Consider the following 27910-nt stretch of genomic DNA (forward strand, 5'->3'; position numbering starts at 1 on the left):
CCGGTCCTTATCCTGGCCTCTGGGTGCGATAGGTCAGCGCTTTAGATACTATTAGCGCCCCAGGTCCAGGAGCTCTGCTAAGAAGCGGCCATTCGCTAGCTCCGCCTCCCGGAAGTCAAAACGTTATACTTTTAATGGGACAGGACAACTACACTGTATTGAAGGGAGGATGCCTCGTGTCATGTATTGTGAGATTTTGGCCAGCATGGTAATGAGTCAAAACACACAGCCATGGCAAATAAGGAGTGGCTCCATAAGAAGCATTTCAAGGTCCTGGAGAGACCTAGCCAGTCTCCAGACCTGAACCCAATAGAAAATCTTTGGAGAGAGCTGAAACTAAATGTTGCCCAGTGACAGCCCTGAAACCTGAAAGATCTGGAGAAGATCTGTATGGAGGAGTGGGCTAATATCCCTGCTGCAGTGTGTACAAACTTGGTCAAGATCTACAGGAAACGTTCGATCTCTATAATTGCAAACAAAGGTTTCTGTACCAAATATTAAGTTCGGTTTTTCTATTGTATCAAATTCTTATTTCATGCAATAAAATGCAAATTAATTATGTAAAAATCATACATTGTGATTCTTTGGATTTTTTATTTTTAGATTCTCTCATAGTTGACTTGTACCTACAATAAAAATTTCTGACCTCTCCATTCTTTGTAGGTGGGAAAACACGCAAAATCGGCAGTGAATCAAATACTAATTTTCCCCACTGTATATATTTTAAAAGAGCTCCTTTCTTCCTGAAACCGCACCACACTGTACCACAAGTTATATTTTCTTGTTCGTCTGAGACACTCGTAGAGCACCCATGATATTTAACAGGCGTATTGTTTTTTCTACTTTTATGCATTGTTTTTTTTTTTTATTCATTTACTTTGCTATTATATTTACTTAGTCGCTTAAAGGATTGTCTGATCGCAGAATATTAAGCGAACCACTTGATTTTTCCCGGGAAAGTTGCTATTGGCTAATCCTCCTCCCTCTTTAGTTGGGGGTACGTGGATGGTGAGGGTCCACCAGCATGAGCGCTGCTCTTGTAGAGGCTCTGGAAACATAGTAGAGGACTCCATTTAGGGTATGTGCACACGTCCGGATTTTTTGCGTTTTTTTGGGGGATTTTCGCCATAAAAACGCTATAAATCCGGTAAAAAAAAAACGCTAACATTATGCATCCTATCATTTAGAATGCATTCCGCATTTTTTGTGCATATGTTAGCGTTTTTTTCCGCAAAAAAAACGCATTCCGCAAAAAGAACGGACATGCTCATTCTTTTTGCGGATTTTTTGCGGTTTTCATAGCAAAGATGACATTCCGGGGAAAAAAAAAAAAACGCAAAAAATCCGCGCAAAAAACGAGCAAAGAACGTGCAAATTCCGTGAGAAATCCGCGCGAAAAAAAAAACGCGGTTTTCTGGCAGAATTCTCAGGATTTTGTCAGGAAAAAAACCTGACGTGTGCACATAGCCTTATAGTGTCCATATGATGTAATGGAGCACATGGACAGGAATGTACTGGTAGGACCACCGAATAACATAATGGGCTACTTGGGCTTGGAACACCTAATAACATAATCGGCTACTTGGGGTTCCTTCACCCGACCGTATTTTTGGTCAGAGTACGGTCTACGGTAAAAAAAAAAAAAAATTCAGACCAATATTCTTCAATGGTTTCAGTGCTCTAAATGATGATGTTTCGCGGTCTCTTCCCTAATTACAATTTGCTCGTTTTTGTTTTTTTTTGTTTTTTTCTTCATGCTCATGTTCAACCACATATGTTTAGTCTGTGAGCCTGTAACCGGAACAGATCATTATTCTCTCATGCAGGATTTGGATATAAGCGGCTTGTTAGATGTGATATTTGGTTTCCATTTGTCTTAGTTTTTATATGATTTTTATGCTTGAGTTCAGCCATATTTATCATTTTTTTTAAAATATTTTTTTGTTTTAGTCTTTTTTTCCTGCCATAATTTAATTTTTTGTCCCAGTATCTCCTATTAGAAAGTTTAAAGGTGAATTGGGGCTTTGGATTTAAAGGATCATTTCTATTAAGTCATTTGGACATAAAAGAGGAGTCTCCCTCCAATCGGGACCACCCTTTGTGAACCAGAACAGAAAAGCACTCTGTAGGACTCTGTGTCCTTGATTTACATGGGTCATCGTTCACCTGAATGGCTGCAACAGAACAGTTTTCCTGCGGCGGCCGGGGAAATCTGGATGGACTTTAATCTAAATCTTTAGCTCCAGCTGCCTCTGTTCTCTAACCTCGTAATCTCTGACTATTCTATCATTTTTAGGAGTATCCGTCACTAAAATGTAATTGCACCATTTTTGTAAAAATTACATAATAAATCTATTCCGATATATGAGAAGCTTTTTGACTTTTGTTTAACGTCCTGGGATTTTACTGAATCCATTTATCTTCAAGAATAAGAAATAAGATTTAACTTAAATTTCTTCTCATTTTCTTTTGGGACTTTTTGGGGATTCTAGCGTTTGCATTCTCTGTGTCACTGTACATAGCGGACATCAGAATGGGTTACCAGAGAATTTATTAGCGTAGAAGATGGTTCAGGAAAAGAGAGATAAGAGTTACAGAATGAGCACACTGAATTTTATGACAGTTATTTGGTCTTGTGGTGTTTTTAAACGAAAACGAATGTTCCTCCAGGAGTTAAACAAGCCTAGCCCCTGCTTAGTCCCATCCTAAAGTTTGCATATTCTTACGGCGATCCACTAGTTCTCGATGACCTACTGAATGTATGTCAGCATAAAGTTGGGACAGATGGAAGAAAGCATGACTGCAGGACAAGATGATGTAGGATTTCTTGTTTACTATGGACCACAGAAAGGAGAGACGGGGTGCTGTCCGTAAATACGAGTGGGGAAAAAAATGTAAAAAAAACCCAAATCCAACGCATTTCGAAATCGGTCATTCTTCATCAGTTGTACTGATTTCGAAACTCTTTGTCTTGAATGAATGAAATTTTTTTGTTTCCTTTCTGTGGTGCATTGTCATGGTTCCTGATGTCCAGCCAGTCCTTGATTTTCCACGGCTTCCGCAGAGTTGTGCTCTGTTCCAGCACAACTTGGAAAGGTGACCACCTTTTCATCTGTTCCTTATTTTTTCGGTTTCCCACCATGTGCACCATGCACCCCATTTTTACTTCCTTATCATGGAGATGGAGACGTATTGGCGGACATATCATTGGTGCAACGTGTGCATTCGCACAGCGGCCCAAGATGTAAGGGGGCCCATTTTCCGGTCCAAAGTAGGTGGAATTGTGCATTATGTGGAGCTATGGGACTGCAAAGGGTCCATAAACTGCTCTTGCACATGGGAATTTTTATGTCTGTATCCGCCAGTGTGGAGATGCAGACTTAGACCCAAAACAATAAGAAAATCAGGATAGTGGAGAAAAAAAAACGATGTGGTTGTGAAGTTGGATATAACCATAGTATATGGTGTTGTTGGCTATAAAATAAATTAAAAATGGCTTCATTCATCTTGTACAATGACAAGTGCCATTCAGATGGAAGAAGCTGACCAGCAATGCCCCATAGAGTCCCTCCGTGGAGTGCCACAGTTTTTAGAAAGAAAGCAGCCGTTTTTTTTTTTCCTATGTCACACACTCCCTTTTGAGGCCTCGCTCACACTGGCGTATAACATGGAGTGTTAAGCGATGTTTTATCGGATAACACTCAGCCCAATGTTATACTATACAGCAGTGCAGATCTGCGGGTGCAGCCGATTAATGGATGTCTAGGATGTCATCTGAGTGCAGTCTGATGTATGCACACAGAGACAATGGAGAAGATGGAGAAATGAAATTCTCCTTCTTCACACCTGTGCTGTGAGACAGTCTCCTCTCACTCTGACAGAGTTGGAGCTGAGTGTCGTTAGTATAATCGGCCCGAATCTCTCGCCTGAGAGAATATATAGCAGTGTTAGGCTACTTTCACACTAGCGTCGGAATCTCCCCGTCGCAATGCGTCGGGCAGAGATTCCGATGCTAGCGTTTAACGGACTGCACAACGGAGGCAGCGGATGCATTTCTCCGGCGCATCCGCTGGCCCATTGTGAGGTGCGGGGAGGTGGGGGCGGAGTTCCGGCCGTTACATGTAGCGTTTTTTGCTCCCGACGGTCCGCCAAAGCACGACGGATGCGACATGTGGCAATCCGTCGCAATGCATCGTCAATACAAGTCTATGGGGAAAAAACGCATCCTGCAAGCACTTTTGCAGGATGCGTTTTTTCTGCAAAACGACGCATTGTGACGGATTGCAGAAAACGCTAGTGTGAAAATAGCCTTAGCGAGCCTTTAATGTTGATCTAGCTCATAAATGGCCTCCGCTGCTGGTGATATTAACAGGGTGAACCCTCTACCTGCACATTCTGTCCATAAACCTGTCCATCCGCATCATTAAATGTAACCCTTGATGGTGTTTGTCTTTGGTTAACGTTTTCTCGGATTCGGCTTCTGTCTGGCGTTTTTAGTAAATTGTCGTTTTTTGTTTTTTTTATACTCGTAAACATTTCAATTAGAAAGTATATGGGGGTGACAATCCTTTTGGAGCACGACAACTTTTTTTTTTTTTTCCCTGGTTGAAGCAGCTCTTTAGCTGCACATTTCTCAAATGCCAAGTTACACTTGTCTGATTCCAATAGAAGTACGAGACGGAAAGTCTGTGTTTCCAGTGTCTGTGCTGTATTCCTTCCACGATAATATGCTCTTTGTTGCTCGATTTTGTAAGGTCTTGTGCTTTGTCATAGGACTTTATTGTTATTTTATTCCGTTTGTATATACACATGTCAATACAAACACATGTATATAGAACTCTCTTTACATATACATATCTCACTATACATATGTGTATTTACGGTACATATGTTTATCAGCATGCATAATGATATGATAAAAGAATGTATTTACAGGTATGTCTGTATATATGCAAGTGTGCATTATAGTGCGGCCACACAAAATTTTGGAGTCAACAAAAGTCACATAGCATAATGCAGATGGATAGGGTCGCAATGAAACCCCTTCCCTGAGGAACCACAACAAGTAAGTCTTGAAAAAAAGTTTGGACTTTTTGCAACTTTCTTGTGGTACCCTAGGGGTTGCATTGTGACCCTATTCGTGTACCTTCTTATGCTACATATTGTTATAGCAGTATACCATGATTTTGTGCTGCGTAACCTGTGCTATGTAAAAATATATATAAAGTAATATAGAAATAAATAAAAAGATGCACAGGAACAGTCCGGCATTCATGTCCGTACTCCAAGAAATTTGCAAGGACCCTGGTTTGGCTACAATAAATCCTGCTAATCTTATTTTCAAATTTCTATATTATACACTTCATATATATGCAAACACATGGATGCATTTATTGTTTTACATATATGAAAATGTAACCATGAACAGAGATATATACCGTAGTTATATAGTCATGGCCGAAAGTGTTGGCACCCTTGAAATTGTTTCAGATAATTGAAGTATTTAAGCAAGAAAATTATTGCAATTACACATGGTTTGATATTTTGTTATACACATGTTTATTTTCTTTGTGTTGGAACAACACAAAAAAAGAGAAGAAAAGACAAATTGGACATAATTTCACACAAAACTCCCAAAATGGACCTGACAAAATTGTTGGCACCATCAACTTAATATTTGGTTGCACATCCTTTGAAACAAATAACTGCAGTCAATCACTTCCTATAACCATCAACAAGCTTCTTACACCTCTGAACTGGAATGTTGGACCACTCTTGTTTTACAAAAAATGCCCCCTGTCTCTCATATTTGAAGGCGCCTTCTCCCAACAGCAACTTTAATATCTCTCCCCACGTGTTCATCGGGATTTAGTTCCGGACCCATTGCTGGCCACTTCACAATTCTCCAGCACTTTGTTTACATCCATTTCTGGGTACTTCTTGTAGTATGTTTGGGGTCATTGTCCTACTGGAAGACCTGGGATCTAGGACACACACAACTTTCTGAGGCTGGGCATTACATTGCAACCCAAAATCTGTTGGCATTCTAAATATTTCGTGATTCCTTGTACACAAGCAAGGCACCCAGTGCCAGAGGAAGCTAAACATCTTTTTACCTCCACCATATTTGACTGTAGGTACTGTGTTCTTTACTTTGTAGTCGTCATTCCATTTTCCTTAAAAATTTTCGGTAAAAGTAGAATGATGTGCTTTACCGAAAAGCTTGGTCTCATCTGTCCACAAGACTCTTTACCAGTGATCAGCTCCGTGCAGGAGATGATCTCCTAGCATCAGGACACTGAACAGGCTGGGACTGTGCAAGTGCCAGAAGCGGAAGATGAAGCAGGAGGCAGTGGGGGACTGGCAGGGGTGTGGTGTCTTGTTGTGACGTTGCGTCCAGTCTCTGCCAGACAGGAACGCTCTATACTGGGTGTGAGCAGCTCCCCCGGAATCAGGAGAGAGCTAGTCACATTACAAAGTGTGGTATCTAGGCAACAATGCAGAATGTTGACGAGGAGAATGTTACAAACTGTCAGCATTCTGCAGCCTAGACACACACACACACACACACACACACACACACACACACACACACACACACACACACACACACACACTAAGAAAAACAACCCCTTTAGCGATTTCTTTTTTTTTTTTCTTCTTTATATTCCACTCTTATATACAATCGATGGATTCATCATTTCTGTCTCTCCTCTTTTCCTCCTTTTTTAGTGGCCTTATTTTCTGTACTTTTTACCCCACTTTTTAAGTTTGGTGCACTTTTTTAACTTTGAGTGTTGGAAAAACTGTCTAATGAAAAAAAAAAAAAAAAAAGGACTTTTTTTTTTCGTGCCAAATTTATGAATGGTGTGCACTGTTTTGAAGAATTTGACACAAAAAAATGTCAGCGAGCACCAGAAGACAGTGTCTGTGATGAATCGAGCCGAATGACCCTTTCTCTTTGTGTTCTTGAGATGTGATTGTCATTTTCACGTCCCTTCTGCCTAATTCTTGCACAACGAGAACCGTTCGGTCCTAAACGAGTCTATAAATGGCATTTTAATGTCATTCATTTGACTCATTAAGCCCGCAAGCCTTTAGACGGTAAATGAGAGCGCGCCTCATCATCTGTGACACTTGGCATTCTGATATCTTTGTGTTCAAGGTGACTCCGGGTAACGCCAGCTCTATATGTGTTAAACTCTTCCTGTGTAGAGAAATGGGTGAATCCAAAACCAAGCACAAGACTTCAAATTTTTCTATAGCTAGATTTTGTTTTTTATTAGTTTAGTTTTGTTGTGTTTTTTTTTTTTTTGTTTGTTGTGTTACCGGTATATGCCCTCTCCAGCTAAGAGGAAAATCAAACTATTTCTATAGAAACTACACATTTTGTGTAGGGGTTTTCCAGTTTTGGTAACTCCTGTTCCATGGCTACCTTTTGCATAAAGCACAGTTTTATTTTTATTTTTTCAAAATACCCTCCCCGGGTCCAGATTGAAGTCTCTGCTGCTAGTCCTGTTGACTGTCATTGTCTGCAGCGCTGACATCAGGTTGACAGGACTGCAGCCAATCAGTGAGATAAGCAGCTCTGAGTGGCTTGTGCAGCCACCAAGCTTGGTGATTGGCTGCAGCACTGTCGACTTGGAGTCGGCACTGCAGACAATAACAGACACAAGGAGCAGTGGCAGAGACTCGGTGCTGGACCCTGGGAGGATGAGTAAAGTTCAATTGAAGCTCATTTAGACATCAGTTTTTCTCATACACGTGCCATCTGTATTTTTCTCAGATGGTGCTCGTACCTATATGGGGTAGATCACAAATCCGTTTTTTTTTTTCTTTCATCGGACCAAGTGGTCTGTACAAAAGCATCGATACTTTGTCACATCAAACTCCCCAATGCAAGTCTGTGGATCAATCAAAGAAATCGGACAGTATTCTGATGCCATCCTTGTGCATATTTTGTTCACAGACCGGTTAATAGGATATGTACAGCATACCGTGAACTCCAATATTGCTGTAAAAGTTAAAAACGTAAAGTACTTTAGCGGTTTTTGATCAAAGAGCGCAAAAGCCATCCAACCACGTCAAGGTGACCTTTTAATATGGATGGTCCCTAACCATTATATGTCCTACCCCTCCATGTGCCTGACCAGACTCGTGTGAATGGGGAGTGAAAAGGAATCCAGGCATGGTAAAGATGGAGGGGCCACATCCCCCTCCCCCGATATGTGCTACACATAGAAAAGAAAAATTGTGTATGTACCGTATATGTTGGTATTTTGGCCACATAGCGTATTTGTGCACCTGTGCATAAAGGTGTGCGGGTCCTATTTTTCTTTTTTGCATTTAATAAGAGAAGCTTGAAAAAATTTCTATCCATCCTTCCATCCATCTATATATTAAAAACTGATAACCAAACTCTGATCAAAAGCTCTAATGAAATGCAAACATTTTTCTTTTTGCATAGAAGAAAAATCACTGCCGTGTGACTGAACCCTAGTCCTGGAAGGTGCAGCCTCCATGGATTGGATATGTTCTTCCAGCTCATCCTACAGATGATAGATTAGATTGAGATCTGGGAAATTTTGAGCCCAAGGCATCACCTTGTCATGGTCCTCAAACCATTCCTGATCTATTTTTGCAGTGTGGTAGGGACATTATCTTGTTGAAAGAGGCAATTCTGCTGCCATAATAGGGGTACTTGGGCTGGATAATGTTTAGGTAGGTGGTACGTGTCAACGTAAGATCCACGTAAATTTCAAGTCTCAGTCGTACATTGCCCAGAGCACCCGACTACCTCTTCTGTGTTGCCCTCTTCTTATTGTCCATGCTGGTACCACCTCTTCTTCAGCTAAGTGACACACATACGCCCAGCGGACCTCATGATGTGAACAAAAACATGATTCCCCAGGCTCCATGGTCCAGTTCTGACACTCAGGTTTGGGTGATGGACTATGGTCACCATGAGCGCTCCGACCGGTCTACACCTGCACAGCCCCATTCACAATGTATTCAGTGATGTGCTCTGTGTCCTGACACCTTTCTTTGGTAGCCACAGTCATGTGGCTATTGGCCACCAGAGGAGTGGGTTGCAGCTGGCAAAAGTCTTGTGTACTAGCATTAGTGCAGAAACAGCCAGGCATTGCACTTTAATTTAAGGGCACAGTCCTGCCCATTGGAATTCACCTGGACACGTAATAAGGGCTATCTTGGAGACCCTCTCTGTCGGTCCCCACATCCCTTAGGATCAGACCATATGGTGCTGCTGGGCGTATGGTAGCCCTTGTCCTGATGTATCTTAATCGTGCACCCATGGACCATCACATGGGTGAAGATTTGGCCGGCCGCACCCAATGGTCTCTCTCATAGGGTACATGCCCACGATTAGAAACCATAGCGTTTTGAACCCAGCCCATCTGCACTGTGTCCAAACCCTGCGTTCTACGACACAAGTACACTGGATGGGATTCATAGACCTCCCACGCTCACTGTGCTTCTATTTGACGCTACGTAAACTCATCCACGCAGGTTTACGACTCATCCACGCAGCATGTCAATTTCTGTTACGGAGATGCCAAGTCTCATTTCGGATCCCATGAAATTTGCCATGTTTGTCTTCAATATGCAAAATTGTAGATTTATTTTCTGGCAATAATCAGTACTATTTGAGATGCATAATAATTTGAAAACAAGTGAGAGAAATTTTCAGAAGGAATGAATATGACCTAATCCACGTTCTTGGGGCTCGTGAAGATGACCAGCAGAACATTGGATCGCACTCATACCAATGTTATGCTATCGGGTCACACACATGTCCGATTTTTTTTTTTTTTTTCCTCCAGACAGAGCAAAATCTCTGCACGTCAGAGTTTGATCCATTGTTTGGCTCACACTCGACTTTGCAAGTCAATGAGTCTGTGGAAAACCTCAGTTTGCACTTGTATTGCATCTGAGTTCAGTCCAATTTCCATGGGCTGCCACAATGGAGAAGATGGAGACCTTTTTCTCTCCATCTTCTTACTTTAGAGAATGTGAGCACATTATTATAAGCGCGTCATTTACATAAACGAGCCGATTCTCTCGTATGAGAATATATGGTTGTGTGACCGTAGCCTTAACCTGTAGAGCCTGTGATCCACCTAATGACAACCGTCATTAATTTTATTAACATAACCTAAACCGAACCTGTCACACTTGGTGTCTAACCTGGAAGAGCTGAATGGGCTCAGGAGATTGATAATATAGATTTGTGTTACAATATTTAAAATATCTTGTAAGTTATTTAATCAAATCTCTGCTCCTTTTGAGCTTCAGGAGTCCAGAAGGTGGTGCAAACTCTCCCTCTGACTGATGATCCTTGAGTAGGACCACCCACTGGACTCCTAATCCCAAAATCTGCAGCAATTTACATTTATAAAATTCATGTTATTCTGAATCCTCTCCCATAAAACTAAATATAAATTAGCGCAGTTTCTTCTGGATAATTGCAGCCTTGGGATTGCACAGCATTTTCAAGGTGACCGATTCCCTTTAAAAATTCATAAGCTCTTTAAGTCGTCGGGTTTTCTTTTACAAAGTCTATTTCTTTTGCAAAATACTGCCGCAGTTCTGTATTCCCTGGAGGAAAAACTAAGAAATCAAAGGACTCTTTATATTAAATGTTTAATGCTTTAATGCAGTATATAGTGTGAAAAAAGGTAGGTATTTCCTGCCCAAGGTTTAAAGGATTTGTTCCTCAGAGGGCAGCAGCGGCGATGCTTATGTGCCGGAAAATTGGATTGTTCTATTAATAGTGCCGTGTGGTTATGACGACCGGCCCTGACGTTGGCTGTTTTTGCTCTTTTTAAAGGTTATGCCTTCCTGCTCTTTCAAGAGGAAAGTTCTGTGCAATCCCTGATAGACGCCTGCTTGGAGGAAGACGGCAAGTTGTACCTGTGTGTCTCCAGCCCCACCATCAAGGACAAACCCGTAAGCAATATCACCCACATTCATAGAGCGGGCACATCTATTCCAATCCCCATTAGGCTCGTGAAAAGTTCTGAAAAAAAAAAATAATAATTTACCCCATAAATTTTACAAGGGGCATGCGAACAGGTCCTCCTACAACCTGATCACACTAGATTATATAATGGCAAAATGGACAGAGTCCTTCTTAGGGTGGTAATAACGTCTGATAGATTACTCTATATTCCAATTGTGTTCTTATTTTGTCATTGACGCTAGTAGAGTCCCTGCCATATAACGTCAGTCCTGACCATGGGGCTCTATTCACCTGGCAGAGGTCAGTGTGATCTCTTATTCTCCATTTGGTTGATCGTTGGTTGGGTATTCAGTAGAGTTGAGCAAAAAGTTTCACTTGACTCAGGTCCAGCCGGCACATCGGTAGTGTTCTCCCCTAGACAAGAGTCCTGCGACCCTCCTGCTTCCAGGGGCAACTGTTGCGCCTGTTTTGATTACTAGTCCTCTGTGACCTCATTAGGTTTGCAGCTCGTGCATGCAAGGCTTGAAGATTCTTGGGGATCTAGTCCGGTGGCCATGGACTGCTGAATTGGCCGCTAGACCAGAGTTCTGTGAATCTTTTTGGTTGGATCTAGTATACAGTGGCGCACATTGTACAATATGTTAGAACACATCGGAAAGCTGTTTTTCAGGTGGAGCTAGACAGGTCTGGTCTTAAGCCAGTCCATCAGAGGCCATTTTGCAAACAGGAGAGTGCTGGAGGAGAACCTGTAATTAGTAAGTGCCACTAAATCACATACCCAAGACATCTGATAGGATGAACATAAAGTGGCCAACCCCCTATAAGACAGTTTGTAAATTCAGCTCGTTTATGTGGTTTTAGGGCTTTACTGAAAACAAGTGAAGACCCATTCAGACACGGCCCAGTCAGTCAGACACGGCCCAGTCAGTCAGACACGGCCCAGTCAGTCAGACACGGCCCAGTCAGTCAGACACGGCCCAGTCAGTCAGACACGGCCCAGTCAGTCAGACACGGCCCAGTCAGTCAGACACGGCCCAGTCAGTCAGACACGGCCCAGTCAGTCAGACACGGCCCAGTCAGTCAGACACGGCCCAGTCAGTCAGACACGGCCCAGTCAGTCAGACACGGCCCAGTCAGTCAGACACGGCCCAGTCAGTCAGACACGGCCCAGTCAGTCAGACACGGCCCAGTCAGTCAGACACGGCCCAGTCAGTCAGACACGGCCCAGTCAGTCATGCACCACTGAAGAAGGATTGGTTAAGTACACGTCATTTCTATGAATGACAAGACATTGTAAGAATTCTGTTGGCGTTGATCTACCCCATATATCAAGACCTGTATGGCTGCTTGCTTTTCTCCCTACAGAAGGTCAAGGATGGTGATCTTTGCAAGGCGTAAAGGAAAGCCATCCAAAAATTATTTATGGTTTAAACCAGGGTTTTGTATAAAAATAATAAATAAATAAAATAAAATATTTTTCTTACCTATTTCTTTTGTTTTTTTGCACAAAAACCTGGTTTAAACAATATAAATAAATAAAAAATATATAGCTGTGTTATATACTGCGTGGGCTGTGTTATATACTGCGTGGGCTGTGTTAGATACTGCGTGGGCTGTGTTAGATACTGCGTGGGCTGTGTTAGATACTGCGTGGGCTGTGTTAGATACTGCGTGGGCTGTGTTAGATACTGCGTGGGCTGTGTTAGATACTGCGTGGGCTGTGTTAGATACTGCGTGGGCTGTGTTAGATACTGCGTGGGCTGTGTTAGATACTGCGTGGGCTGTGTTTTTTATACTGCGTGGGCTGTGCTATATACTACGTGGCTGTCTGTTATATACCACTTGTGCTAGGAGCGACATACATACATATTCTAGAATACCCGATGCGTTCGAATCGGGCCATCATCTATTGTGTGTGTGTGTGTGTGTATGTATGTATATATGTGTATATATATTATTATTATACTAGATGGTGGCCCGATTCTAACGCATCGGGTATTCTAGAATATGCATGTCCATGTAGTATATTGCCCAGTCACGTAGTATATTGCCCAGCGACGTAGTATATCACACTGCCCATGTAGTATATAGCAGCTACGCGGTATGTAACACAGCCCACATAGTATACAGCAGTGTGGGCACCATATCCCTGTTAAAAAATAAATAAATAAATAAAATAAAAAAGTTATATACTCACCCCCTAGGATCCACCGAAGCTCTGGTGATAGGCGTGCGGCTGCCGCCATCTTCCGTTCCCAGGATGCATTGCGAAATTACCCAGATGACTTAGCAGTCTCGTGAGACCGCTAAGTCTTCTGGGTAATTTCGCAATGCATCCTGGGAACGGAAGGTGGAGGCAGGCGCGAGCTGCTCGGTGGACGACGGAGGGTGAGAATAGCAGGTTTTTTTGTTTTTTTATTATTTTGAACATTACATTTTTTTTACTATTGATGCCGCATAGGCAGCATCAATAGTAAAAGTTGGGGGCACACAGGGTTAATAGCAGCAGTTACAGAGTGCGTTACCTGCGGCATAACGCGGTCCGTTACTGCCGGCATTAACCCTGTGTGAGCGTTGACCGGAGGGGAATATGCGGGCGCCGGGCACTGACTGCGGGGAATAAGGAGCTGCTATTTTCTTTCGGACTGTGCCTGTCGCTGATTGGTCGCGGCTGTTTTGCCGTGACCAATCAGCGACTTGGATTTCCATGACAGACCGAGGCCGCGACCAATGAATATCTGTGACAGACAGACAGAATGACAGAAAGACGGAAGTCTTTCATGAGGGAGAGAGATAGACATCATTTTTTTTTAAAAGATATTTTACCTTTTTTTTTCGTACTACGACATACTAAAAAATTTAAACTGGGTCGTTTGCAATTTTCACAGTGGCCACCGACTCTACATCCTGTTCTTTCAGAAAAGCCACATGTACAATAGCAGCAATAGACTCACACCCTATCTTTTGTATTTAAACATCTAATGAGCGTGTGCAGAGGTCATTGTGATAGGAAGGGGGCAGGGTCAGCTGTGACATGGCCTATTGTGATTGGCGGGTCCTGTGCTATCCCTGTGTATAGAGGTGTTATCAGCAGTGGCAGGACTGACCGATAAGGAACCTGCTGAAAACTCTTCCTGAAAGGAATGTACAGTAAGTATGGGTCTAACAAGAAAGCTCCAGTAGCCAAGGTGAAAACTGCCAGACTATTAATTTTTTTTTTTTTTTTCTTTAATAAAGCTCGTGATATGAAAACAAATCCAAAATGTTTTATAAAAATATATGTAGCATAAAAACCCAATTTAAACACTGATGATGGCTTCTAATGAGTCTTCGATTACAGCTTGGACATTCTTCTTCCATGCAGGTCCAGATTAGACCCTGGAATCTGAGTGACAGCGACTTTGTCATGGATGGCTCTCAACCTTTAGATCCAAGGAAAACCATATTTGTTGGAGGTGTTCCACGACCTTTGCGAGCTGGTAAGACGAGCCTTGTAGCTCAAAACACTCACTTAGGCTACGTTCACATTGGCGTTCCGCCTGGATTTGGAGGGAACAATCTTCAGCCATGGAGGCGGGGTTATTGGGTGTTTGATTCACCCTTTCCTTACCCGCTGGCTGCATGCTGGCTGCAATATTGGATTGAAGTTCATTCTCTGTCCTCCATAGTACACTCCTGTGCAAGGCAAGATTGCCACGTGCAGGCGTCTACTACAGAGGACAGAAAATGAACTTCAATCCAATATTGCAGCCAGAATGCAGCCAGCGGGTAAGGAAAGGGTGAATCAAACACCCAAAAACCCCGCCTCCATGGCTGAAGATTGTTCCCTCCAAATCCAGGTGACAGTGTCCCTTTAAATGTTTTCTGACTGTTCATAGTTTGCATTAACATCCCTGGGAAAGTCCTAGATGGATCCATTAGCAGCACCAACCGAGAGGACCGCGTTAAAGGCATTTTCTCTTGGGCACCTGCAATAAAAGATATGGATGTCTGTGGAAAAAATTGGGACATTTTTGGAAAAAATAGAATTGTTTCCTATCCCGTCCCACCCTATGTCACTATTGGGGTACATCGAAACGCAGATGGCATTTTCTTTTTTTTGCACAGAATCGTGGCAAAGCTCTGTAATTTTTTTCTTGTAAGTCACAGAACTTTTTTTTTTTTTTTTTCATTTTTAATGATTTTGTTGTAATCGGGCCTAGAAATTGCAATCTGAATATTTCCTTATAACTCTGCTTCTATATGACAGCGGCCACATGCTGCAGGAAACATTTACACTAATCCTGGCTATAGATGAGAAGAAAAAGTTTTCCTGTCTTCCTGTTTGTCAGTCTTTGAGACTACAGGAGACATCAGTGAATTCTCAGTGTATTGCTATTTTTTTATTGTTTTGTTTTGAATGGGGCTAAAGGGGGGGTGACTTTTTTTTGCAGATCGCCTGTATGTAGCAGAAATGCTCACTTGCTATGAGCTTCGACCACCGGGCGGCACTCATATCAATCCAGCTATGATAACGATAGACCCATCGGTGACCCACTATCATGTGACTGGGTCACCGATAGGAGGGATTTCCGGTGCGCTTCCAAAGAGATTGACAGTGGCATTTACCAGGTTAACAGCCTGTGGATACACCATCTTTTGTTCTAAAAATGGATGTGCCGTTCCTCTGTTATTCCTACAGGAAATGGACGAATACATTAACAGGGTGTTACCATTCTCCTCAGTGGTGTGGACACTGACGCTGTCCAATCAGTGCTGCCAGAAGGTGAAGGGACATCCCCCCCCCCCCCCACTAACTGAGAGCACCCACTGGCCAATATATTTATACATTTCTCGGAGGAACAACTGAGGAACGGCGCACTGCATTTTCATAAGAACTGCTGATACAAGGGGCGCTCCACTTCTTGCATCTTGATATTCTTTTATTTTACTACTTTGGCCGCTTCTCCACCTATCTGGCCAAACACGACCTTCTCCCGCTCCACAGCGCAGAGTTTACGATATTAGTCATTATAGGTGTCTGGGGAGTAATAACGTCTAAATGTAAAAATCAACAAAACTGCATTTTCGCTATGAACGCGCTTCATATCCTGCCTCATTTATCCTTGGCAGGCGGCGAGGATTGTTTTCTGTCGTTATTGCTGTAGCAATAAAAATCCTGAATTTGGTAATGGCAGGCGGCAAACGTCTTTGGTTACATGAGCGCTCGGCTGCTGGGGTGGAGGCACCAATGAATTCCACCGGACAGCCGCGTATTACCTGACGGTCTGCAAAAGTCATGGCAGGCTGGGTATGGTAGTTTCAGCTGGAAATTTTGCCAGTTGCCGTGTAAAAAATAAAATAAAAAATCAGATTTTTATAATTTTTTTGCATCCATCTCAGAAACTGTTCCACCCTGCAGTTATTTTTTTTTAACCATTATGCCTGTTTTAATGACAGCGCAGTACTTGTCCATTTCCACTAGAGGTCGCTAAAGTTTGTCCTCCACTGAGCGCCGTTTCTTACCCGATCATTGGGATCTGCTGTGCGAATCTTCTAAATGATTGTCCGTCTTGGTATATTTAGGATAGACCAGCCATGGTATATCATTTTTCTTTTCTTTTCTTTAGTTGAGTTGGCTATGATCATGGATCGCCTGTACGGTGGCGTGTGCTATGCTGGCATCGATACTGATCCTGAATTGAAATACCCAAAAGGTGCCGGGCGGGTGGCATTTTCTAATCAACAAAGCTACATCGCCGCGATCAGCGCTCGCTTCGTTCAGCTGCAACACAATGATATCGACAAAAGGGTAAGCCAGATTCCTTATTACGGGTTAGCGATATAACTACGGTATTGTACTCCTATCAGGGGAGTGTATGTGTGTGTGTGTATATGTGTGTGTGTGTGTATATGTGTGTGTGTGTGTGTGTGTGTGTGTGTGTGTATATATATATATATATATATATATATATATATATATATATATATATATATATATATATATATTTAGATTTTTAGATGATTACAGACCAAAAGTTTGGACACACCTTCTCATTTAGAGATTTTTCTGTGTTTTCATGACTATGAAAATTGTACATTCACACTGAAGGCATCAAAACTAGGAATTAACATATGTGGAATTATATACTTCACAAAAAAGTGTGAAACAACTGAAATAATGTCATATAATCTAGGTTCTTCAAAGTAGCCACCTTTTGCTTTGATGACTGCTTTGCACATGCTTGGCATTCTCTTGATGAGCTTCAAGAGGTAGTCACCGGGAATGGTTTTCACTTCACAGGTGTGCCCTGTCAGGTTTAATAAGTGGGATTTCTTGCCTTATAAATGGGGTTGGGACCATCAGTTGTGTTGTGCAGAAGTCTGGTGGATACACAGCTGATAGTCCTACTGAGTAGACTGTTAGAATTTGTATTATGGCAAGAAAAAAAGCAGCTAAGTAAAGAAAATCGAGTGGCCATCATTACTATAAGAAATGAAGGTCAGTCAGTCCGAAAAATTGGGAAAACTTTGAAAGTGTCTCCAAGTGCAGTGGCAAAAACCATCAACCGCTACAAAGAAACTGGCTCACATGAGGACCGCCCCAGGATAGGAAGACCAAGAGTCACCTCTGCTTCTGAGGATACATTTATCCGAGTCACCAGCCTCAGAAATCGCAGGTTAACAGCAGCTCAGATTAGAGACCAGGTCAATGCCACACAGAGTTTTAGCAGCAGACACATCTCTACAACAACTGTTAAGAGGAGACTTTGTGCAGCAGGCCTTCATGGTAAAATAGCTGCTAGGAAACCACTGCTAAGGACAGGCAACAAGCAGAAGAGACTTGTTTGGGCTAAGGAACCCAAGGACTAGACAGACCAGTGGAAATCTGTGCTTTGGTCTGATGAGTCCAAATTTGAGATCTTTGGTTCCAACCACTGTGTCTTTGTGCGACGCAGAAAAGGTGAACGGATGGACTCTACATGCCTGGTTCCCACCGTGAAGCATGGAGGAGGAGGTGTGATGGTGTGGGGGTGCTTTGCTGGTGACACTGTTGGGGATTTATTCAAAATTGAAGGCATACTGAACCAGCATGGCTACCACAGCATCTTGCAGTGGCATGCTATTCCATCTGGTTGGCGTTTAGTTGGACCATCATTTATTTTTCAACAGGACAATGACCCCAAACACACCTCCAGGCTGTGTAAGGGCTATTTGACCAAGAAGGAGAGTGATGGGGTGCTACACCAGATGACCTGGCCTCCACAGTCACCAGACCTGAACCCAATCGAGATGGTTTGTTGTGAGCTGGACCCCAGAGTGAAGGCAAAAGGGCCAACAAGTCCTAAGCATCTCTGGGAACTCCTTCACGATTGTTGGAAGACCATTCCCGGTGACTACCTCTTGAAGCTCATCATGAGAATGCCAAGAGTGTGCAAAGCAGTCATCAAAGCAAAAGGTGGCTACTTTGAAGAACCTAGAATATAAGACATATTTTCAGTTGTTTCACACTTTTTTTTTAAATTCGTTTATTGAATTCAGGAAAGATCATACACATTTTGTTTGTATTTATCATTATCCATTGATTACAGGAAATCACCATACATAGCCATGTATAAGATATTATAAGGATAATAAATTGTGCATGTTAATCATTAATGCCTTATTTTAAACCTTAACTGTAACTACATTAACTTCTAATAAAGCCTCTAATACTAACGTAATGCCGCTTACGAAAAAGAGTTCTAAATAAAACCCGCTCTGTTGGTAAATAGTGTCTAGAGAATCATACACCCTTTTCTTATGCGTATATTGAGTCCTTTTAACTTATATAGTATGACAGGATGAATTCCATCTTCCCCATATCTTCTCAAATTTAGTTGGACAACCCCTATTCTGATATAGCGTCCGCTCATACGGAATAATTGAGTTTACTAAGTCAACCCATGCTCTAAGAGATGGACCAGAACCTCCCATCCAACGCAGCGCCAACACCTTTCGTGCCATAAACAGTGATTCCCTCAGAAATATTCCCGTGTGGTGATCCCAAGCCTCCGCCTCCCATACTCCAAACAAACATACCAGTGGCTCAAGTGGAACAGGGATCGACACCAAAGATGTCAATAGTACCGTCACTTCTCTCCAATATTGAAAAATAACAGGACACTTCCATATCATATGGATAAAATCTGCGTCACCAGAGTGACACCTCAAGCAGTCTGATGAATGAAGACGGCCCATTTTAAAAAGACGAGTCGGGGTCAAATAAGATTGATAGATTATATACAGTTGGATCATCTTATTATTGATTGATGGGGAGACCTTAGTTGGAGATTCCAAGATTTCATCCCATTCTTCTCCCAGTGTATCCGGAAGAAGTCTCCCCCACTTTCCCTTAATTGAATCTATGGCAGATTCTTCACCTATGGATATCAGGTAGGTGTATAGAGAGGAAATGAGTCCCTGGGGGCCCTGTGAGTTAAGAATTCCTATTAACGGCAGAGTTGAAATAGCTCTACCCGCACCCGTGTTTCGTATATGTGATTGGAAGGCAGATCTTAGTTGCAGGTAGCGGAAAAATTGAGACTTCGGTATATTATGAGTATTTTGTAATTGTTCAAAAGAAACAAAAACCCCCTGGCTATGTATATTGCTCACCGTGAGAACGCCATGTGATATCCAAAATTCGGTAGACGGGTGACCCAATAATCCCGGAAAGTAACTATTGTTCCATAACGGCATTTCTGCTGCTATATCGACATATTGTGTCACTTTTTTAATTTGTCTCCATATTGATCGTGCCAGGCGGAGCAAAGGAAGCAAACGAGGGACAGCAATTTTCTCCATCTCTAAAAAACCCATCGGGCAATCAACTTTAGCTGAATGTAATATATGGCTTTCAGAGTTGGGAAGAGATTTCCCGGGCATCCACTCACTTATCATTTTGGCCTGCCCAGCAAGGTAATACAGATAGAAGTCCGGCAAAGCCGCCCCGCCCCCCTGTTTGGGTCTCTGCAGGGTGGATAATTTAAGTTTAGGTCTAGCCTTCCCCCATATGAAGGATGTAGTAAGGGAGTTTAGGGTTGCAAAGAAAGATTTAGGTATTAAAACGGCACTATGTTGAAAACAGTAGCTCAATTTTGGGAGTAAAATCATTTTGATCAGGTTGATACGACCAGCTACAGATAGCGGGAGCTTGTCCCAGGTAGCATATTTAGATTTAACCACGTCAATTAGTGGATATATATTGAGATGTAAATCTAGGTGACTGCGCTGAGTCATATGTATCCCGAGGTACTTAAAATTGGAGACAATGGGCAGCAGCGAGAGGGTTTCAAGGCTTGGCATTGGGGTATGAGAGAGAGGCATCAGAGCAGACTTGTCCCAATTTATACATAGGCCAGAAAATTTACTAAATTTATCAATCATCGTTATTACTTTTGGTAATGTATCTTCTGTCTGGTCCATAAACACCACCATATCATCAGCATAAAGACCTATAGTGTCCACCCGATCAGCAATATGTATCCCTTTAATATCTACAGAGGACCTCATCCGTATTGCCAAGGCTTCTATTGCCAAGGCAAATAAAGCTGGGGAGAGAGGGCATCCCTGGCGAGTTCCCCTATGCAGAGAAAATGGTGCAGACACAGAGCCGTTTACCACCATTCGCGCCCCAGGCTTCGCATATAATGTACCTATCCCTCTCAGAAATTTATTCCCAAACCCATATTTCCGTAGACATGCAATTAGAAAAGACCACTCGAGGGAATCAAAAGCCTTGGCTGCGTCCAGCGAAGCCAATGCCCACTTATTGTCCGGTTCTAGTGAACTATATTGAATAACTGATTGCACCCGCCTGATATTAATAGAGGTATTTTTCCCGGGCATAAAACCAGTTTGATCTGGGTGTATGAGATCCAATATGATCGTATTCAGTCTAGTAGCTAGAATTTTCGTAAAAATTTTATAGTCAACATTCACCAAAGAAATTGGCCTATATGATCCACAATCTAGAGGATCCTTCCCTTCCTTCCTGAGCACGACAATATTAGCATCATAAAATGTTTCAGGTACAGATTCACCCTCCCATATTCCCCTAAGTACCTTTAGCAATATAGGTGCCAATTTATCACGGTATTTCCTGTAAAATTCAATGGGGAACCCATCAGGTCCCGGGGCCTTCCCAGTAGCCATATCCGCTATTGCATGTTCTACCTCTTCCAGGGTGAATTCAGCCTCCATAAGGGCTCGTTGAGATGGGCTTAGCAAAGGGAATGTTATATCTGATAGATAATCCAAGCATTCATCAACATCAAGACCACTTTTAGACTTGTATAACAAAATGTAGTAATCGTAAAAGCTCTGAAGTATTTTATCAGTAGAGGATACCAACGAGTCATCAGACGCCCGGATCTGCAATATTGTGTTGGAGGTGTTATGTTGCCGCACCAAGAAGGCCAGGAGTGTGCTGGCTTGATTGCCCAGCTCAAAATAGGACTGCCGAGTAAAAAATAGTTTGCGTTTTGACTTAGCATCTGCATGCTGGTTATATAGTCTCTGGGAAGTAAGCCATTCAATTCTATTACTGCTGGACTGATTAGCTATATAAGTGGCCTCTGAGTCTTTTAATCTTTGCTCTATCTCCTCGTCCTCCCTCGCCGTTACCCTCTTGATATAGGAAATAGTTGAAGACAAGCATCCTCTCAGGTATGCCTTCAGGGTATCCCAAAATAAACCAGAGTTTTGGAGTTCCGAATGTGTTAGAGTAAAAACGTTTAACTGATCAACCGTCCTATCACTAGAGTCTATCAATTTCAACCAAAAGGGATTCAATTTCCAGAACCTATTACTATTATCGGATTGCTCATATTTAAGTTTTAGAATAATTGGACTATGGTCCGAAATCCCCCGATTACCATGTTCAATGCTATCCACCCGTAACGCCAACTCACTCGACCCAAATATATAGTCTATTCTAGATAGAGATTGTCTAGTTGACGAGTGGCAGGTGTACCCTCTAACTTCCGGATGATTTATTCTCCATAAATCTAACCACCCGCTCCCGTTCATAAACAATGCTAATTGAGAGGGTTGTTGAGGTAAAGTGTCCCCTGGTGTTACGTCATCCAGTCTCAATCTATCCATGGATTGATTCATAACTAAGTTAAAGTCCCCCATACAAATAACCTTGGCTTCTGGATATTTTAAGGAGAAGCCTAGAGCCATACGGAGGATTGACACATTAGCAGGAGGAGGATTATAGATGCACAACAACACATACTCTCGTGAATTAATAAATGCATGCACAAAAACGAAACGGCCTTCTGGATCACGTCTCGCCTCCCTGGCCTCCCATCTGACCTCCTTGTGTATCAGCAGAGAAACCCCTCTAGAGTAGCTAGTGTGGAATGTGTGCAAGGACCATTGTACCCACGATTTCTGCATACATCGAACTGTGTCCCTTGTTAAATGTGTCTCTATTAGTGCCACAACATGAGGGTGGTATTTTTTTATCTGCGAAAACACCTTAATTTTCTTTCGTGGGGTCTTTATACCTCGTATGTTCCAGGTCATACATATAATTTCAGCCCCCATGTTTAATCTCAAAGGGAAAATTAATGCATATCATTACTATTCGGGTGTAGTTCAGCGGCATTGCACAGAGCAAAGAGTCAGCATTAGCGGCAACTATACTTAGTAAACAACTAAATCTAATACATAAAACCAAATTGAACAAAACTTGAACAATAGAGGAGTATATTTCCATACTCCCACAGTCAAATTGAAAAAGGGATACCCTCACTGGATTCAGTGTCCGGTATTGTTGACATTTCCTGCACCCAGACAGAGAGCTCTATCTATACTGCCATTAGTCAGGGAACCCAGGTCAGGAGTCCTCCGCATTCGATCCCACACGGGACCGCAGCCACTCGATCGCCTCCGCTGGGTCTGTGAAAAATAAGGAGGAGCCCTTATAAATAATACGGAGCCGGGCCGGATAAAGCATAGAGTAGACAATGTTCTTCTCTCTAAGTTGTTTCTTGACATCTATAAATCGTGCCCGCTGCTTTTGAAGCTCCATGGAAAAATCTGGAAAGATCGATATGGTAGCATTATCGAATTTAATGAGGCCCTTCTGTCGCGCCAAGCGAAGGATGGTGTCTCTGTCTCTACAATTAAGGAGACGCGCCAGAAAAGGTCGCGGAGGGGCTCCAGGAGGGAGAGGTCTCGTCGGGACCCTATGGGCCCTCTCCACTGAAAATGTTGAGGAGAATCCATCTCCCAATGAAGACTTAAGCCATTCCTCCAGAAATTGCTCAGGCTGCTGGCCCTCTGACCGCTCCGGGAGACCTATAATTCGGATATTATTGCGGCGCAGCCTATTTTCCAAGTCGTCTGCCTTTTGCTTCCAGGCATTCACGGATCCAGCAGCTTTATTCAGTTTAGCTTCCATAGGGGTGATAGTGTCCTCTATATGAGACACCCTCGTTTCAACCTCTGAGATGCGCCCTCTCATAGCCTGCATGTCATGTCGCAGGCGCCCCACCTCAGTATGCACATTTTCTATTTTCTCCGTGAGAGATGATCTAGTGAGAGATATAGCTTGCATCAACTGTTCTGATGCCTGTTTAAGAGTCAGTTCATCCTCTCCTCTCTCCTCATTACCATCAGAGGGGCGACCTTTGCGCTGAGATTGTGCGGGGTTATTTCTAAGACTGCGCACATTATCAGGAGGATCATCCTTGGCATATTTTTTTAATTTTTCAGCGGCTGCAGCTCCTCTAGGGTGCTGCATGATGAGTGTTCACAAGAAGATTATGCAAAGCGACCTCAGAGGCAATTATGGGGAAGTTCAGAGATAGTCACTGTAACACGCAGGCTGTGTAGTTTCACAGTTACCACCGGGGAAGCAGCTAGAAAGGGGTTAATCCCTGTAGTGTTATGGCACTAGTAGGGACAATGTCCACCCGACAGGGGGGCGCAGGTCCCACTTTTTCAGGGCCCACACTGCACCACCCCTACTTCTTCAGGCACACTCTCACTGCCCAGCACCGCTGATGTAATTAAAAGCGCAACTCCCTATCTGCCAGGGTGTGCGCTATATTAATGGCCGCTGCCCCAGGCACGTACCGACACCTGCCAGTCCTCACCGCTCCTGCGTGCAAGCTCCCCGTCTCACTCTCCAGCACCATTCACCGCCGCTGCTTCCAAGATGAAAGGGATTCAGCAGCGAGCAGCGCCGTGTTCCATGCTCCCTCTCTGCTCCCACGTGCAGGTGCCCCGCTGCTCTCACCAGCGCGGTCAGCCGCCGTTGCCTCCGGGATGATAGGGGGCTCAGCTCCAGCAAAGGGCAGCGCCGCGTCCTGTGCTTCCTGGCGCGTGCTCTGAAAATGGCCGCCGTCACCTGCGGGGATCTCCTGTCCGCTCCGGTTCCTGCGGCTCCCGACTCCACGGATGTCTGTAGCGGTCCCCCAAAGATCCAGAGGGCTCTCTGGTATGTAGGACTCCGATTCGGGTTGGCACCACTCGGTCCCAATCAGTATTTGTGGCAGATATATCTCAGGATATACGGAGCTCTCTTAAGATGCTTCCGTCTTCTTCGGCTACATAGCCACGCCCCCCGTTTCACACTTTTTTGTTAAGTATATAATTCCACATGTGTTAATTCATAGTTTTGATGCCTTCAGTGTGAATGTACAATTTTCATAGTCATAAAAATACAGAAAAATCTTTAAATGAGAAGGTGTGTCCAAACTTTTGGTCTGTACTGTATATATATATATATATATATATATATATATATATATATATATATATATATATATATATATATATATATATATATATATATATATATATATATATATATATACGAGAAAAAAAGGAAAACAGCACACAAAGAAAATAATACAAAAAAGTGGGCTTTAATGCCTGGACGGCGTGGCAACGTTTCGGATTTCCAATCCTTTTTCAAGCAGTGAGTATACAAATGAAGTGGGTATATATAGCTAATACATATGTTTCTTATTAACCATCAATAAAACAATATTCATTTTTCTAACATTAGTGCTAACATACTCTGTATCCTAATAAAGTGCATCAGTGCACTTTATTAGGATACAGAGTATGTTAGCACTAATGTTAGAAAAATGAATATTGTTTTATTGATGGTTAATAAGAAACATATGTATTAGCTATATATACCCACTTCATTTGTATACTCACTGCTTGAAAAAGGATTGGAAATCATTTTCTTTGTGTGCTGTTTTCCTTTTTTTCTCGTATGTTTGGAACCATTTGGACTTTGGTTTGGAAAGCTTTGCACCACAAGTTTGGTAATATGATGCTGTTCTAATTTTTTTCTATATATATATATATATATATATATATATATATATATATATATATATATATATATATATATATATATATATATATATATAATATATATATATATATTCAAAGAAGCTTTATTGGCAGGACCAAATACACATCAGTTTTGCCAAAGCAAGTGTATAAAGGCAATAGGGATAGGGACTGTGGGGATGTTGGGTAGGAGCTGTAGGGAAGGTGGATGGGGGCAGATCCATTGTGGGGGCTATAGTCCATGGCATAGGGGAGGTGGATGGGGGCAGATCCATTGTGGGGGCTATAGTCCATGGCATAGGGGAGGTGGATGGGGGCAGATCCATTGTGGGGGCTATAGACCATGGCATAGGGGAGGTGGATGGAGGCAGATCCAGGGTGGGGGCTATAGTCCATGGCATAGGGGAGGTGGATGGGCAGATCCATTGTGGGGGCTATAGTCCATGGCATAGGGGAGGTGGATGGGGCAGATCCATTGTGGGCGCTATAGTCCATGGCATAGGGGAGGTGGATGGGGCAAATCCATTGTGGGGGCTATAGTCCATGGCATCATAGTTCTCTTTCTCGCAGTCTATGGCATTCGCTCACATACCACGCTGCTATCTCCACCGCTCTCTCTTCTTCTCCCAGCAGGATATATGTTTTCTCTTCCTCCTTCATGGTGATGAAGTCTGGGAAGAGATGTGAGAGTCTCCTGAAGTGAGTGTCCCTCACTGCTGAGTATTTGGGGCAGTGTAGCAGGAAGTGGGTTTCGTCCTCTATGGCCTCCTGGTCACAGTGTTGGCACAGTCTTTCCTCCCTGGGCTTGTAGCTCTGCCTGTGTCGGCCACATTCGATGGCCAGACTGTGGGCGCTGAGTCTATATCGGCTCAGGATCTGGCGGTCTCTGGGGTCCGGGAGTTTCTCCAGATATGGCGCCAGTCTGTAGTCTCTCTGTAGGCTCCGATACATGGTCAGTTTCTGTGAGCTGATGATATCATTCTTCCAGTCACTGACACACCTCTCCTGGCCTTCGTCTGCCATCTTCCTGATTCCGGCTTTTGTCACGTTGTTGTGATTGGTGTTCTGGTCCGGTTGGGTTTGGCTGGGCTGTTCCGGGGGTTCTGGTTTTTCTGTTTCACCTTCATGTATCAGGGCTTTATGGTGATGGGAGCTTGGATTGCTCCTATGCAGGTGAGCCCGGAATGACAGCGCCCTCTTTAGAACTGTTAGGTGTAGAGGGAATCTGCCCAGCTCAGCCCGACAAGCACTGTTGGAGGTGCTCCGATGGACCTGGAGAAGGTGCTTGCAGAATTCCAGGTGGAATATTTCTGTTGGAGTGGAATCCCACTTTGACCAGTCTGGGTAGGTGTGAGGACCCCAGACTTCGCTGCCATACAGGAGGATTGGGGCGATGATGGAGTCGAAGATTTTTAGCCAGACCCTCACTGGTGGCTTCAGATGGTAGAGTGTCCTTCGGATGGCATAGAAGGTTTTGCAGGCCTTGTCTTTCAGGGTCTCTATGGCTTGTTTGAAGTTCCCTGACCGGTGAATCTCTAGGCCCAGGTAGGTATATTTGTCTGTTCCTGTGAGGTCGCAGTTGAGGATAAATGATGGGTGTTGGTCTGATCTTCTCTTTCTCCTCTGGAACACCATGGTGTTGGTTTTCTTTAGGTTGACCGGTAGAGCCCAGGTGGAGCTGAATTTCTCTAGGATTTTCAGGTTGTCCTGGAGGCCTTTCTCGGTGACAGCAGCAGCAGCAGGTCTTCTGCATACAGCAGGAATTTCACCTGAGCGTCGTGGAGGGTGAGTCCTGGTGCTGAGGAGGATTCCACGGCGGTAGCCAGCTCGTTGATGTAGATGTTGAAGAGCGTTGGACTTAGGCTGCAGCCTTGTCTGACTCCGCGGCTGTGCTGGAAATAAGCCGTTCTTTTGCCGTTCACACTCACGCTGCAGCGGTTCTCGGTGTAGGAGCTTTTGATGACATCGTAGGTCTTTCCTCCTATTCCACTCTCCAGCAGTTTCAGGAATAAGCCCGGGTGCCACACTGAATCAAAGGCCTTTTTAAAGTCCACAAAGCAGGCGTATATCTTCCCATTCTTTGTATTGTAGACGTGTCTCTGAATGAGGCTGTGCAGAGTATAGATGTGGTCAGTGGTGAGGTGGTTCGGCATGAACGCTGCTTGGCTCTTGCTGAGGACGTTGTGCTCGGTGAGGAAGGTGAGGATCCTCTTGTTCAGGATACTGTTGAACAGTGTTCCCAGGTTGCTGCTGACGCATATGCCTCTGTAGTTGGCTGGGTCATACCTGTCCCCACTCTTGTGGATGGGTGTGATGAGGCCTTGGTTCCAGGTACGAGGGAAGTAGCCGGCACTCAGCACAATATTGAAGAGTTTAACCATTGCAGCCTGTATTTCTGGTGGGCTGTACTTCAGCATTTCTGGTAGGATTCCATCCAGGCCACCAGCTATATATATATATATATATATATATATATATATATATATATATATATATATATATATATATATATATATATATATATATATATATATATATATATATATACAGACCAAAAGTTTGGACACACCTTCTCAAAAA

At 43.2% G+C, this 27910-nt stretch overlaps 1 protein-coding gene across 5 annotated transcripts in view; it reads left to right on the top strand.

The window, feature by feature from the left end:
- Positions 1–27910, top strand: part of CPEB3 (cytoplasmic polyadenylation element binding protein 3) — a 136891-nt gene that overhangs the window by 100257 nt on the left and 8724 nt on the right. For all 5 annotated transcript variants that reach the window (XM_069753796.1, XM_069753801.1, XM_069753800.1 and 2 more), the window contains 3 exons: positions 10850–10968; positions 14346–14460; positions 16591–16772. In XM_069753796.1, the coding sequence (XP_069609897.1) occupies positions 10850–10968; positions 14346–14460; positions 16591–16772 (416 nt within the window). The remainder of the gene's footprint in view (positions 1–10849; positions 10969–14345; positions 14461–16590; positions 16773–27910) is intronic.

This window comes from Ranitomeya imitator, chromosome 2 (assembly GCF_032444005.1).
Source record: "Ranitomeya imitator isolate aRanImi1 chromosome 2, aRanImi1.pri, whole genome shotgun sequence".
NCBI classification, from domain to species: Eukaryota; Metazoa; Chordata; class Amphibia; order Anura; family Dendrobatidae; genus Ranitomeya; species Ranitomeya imitator.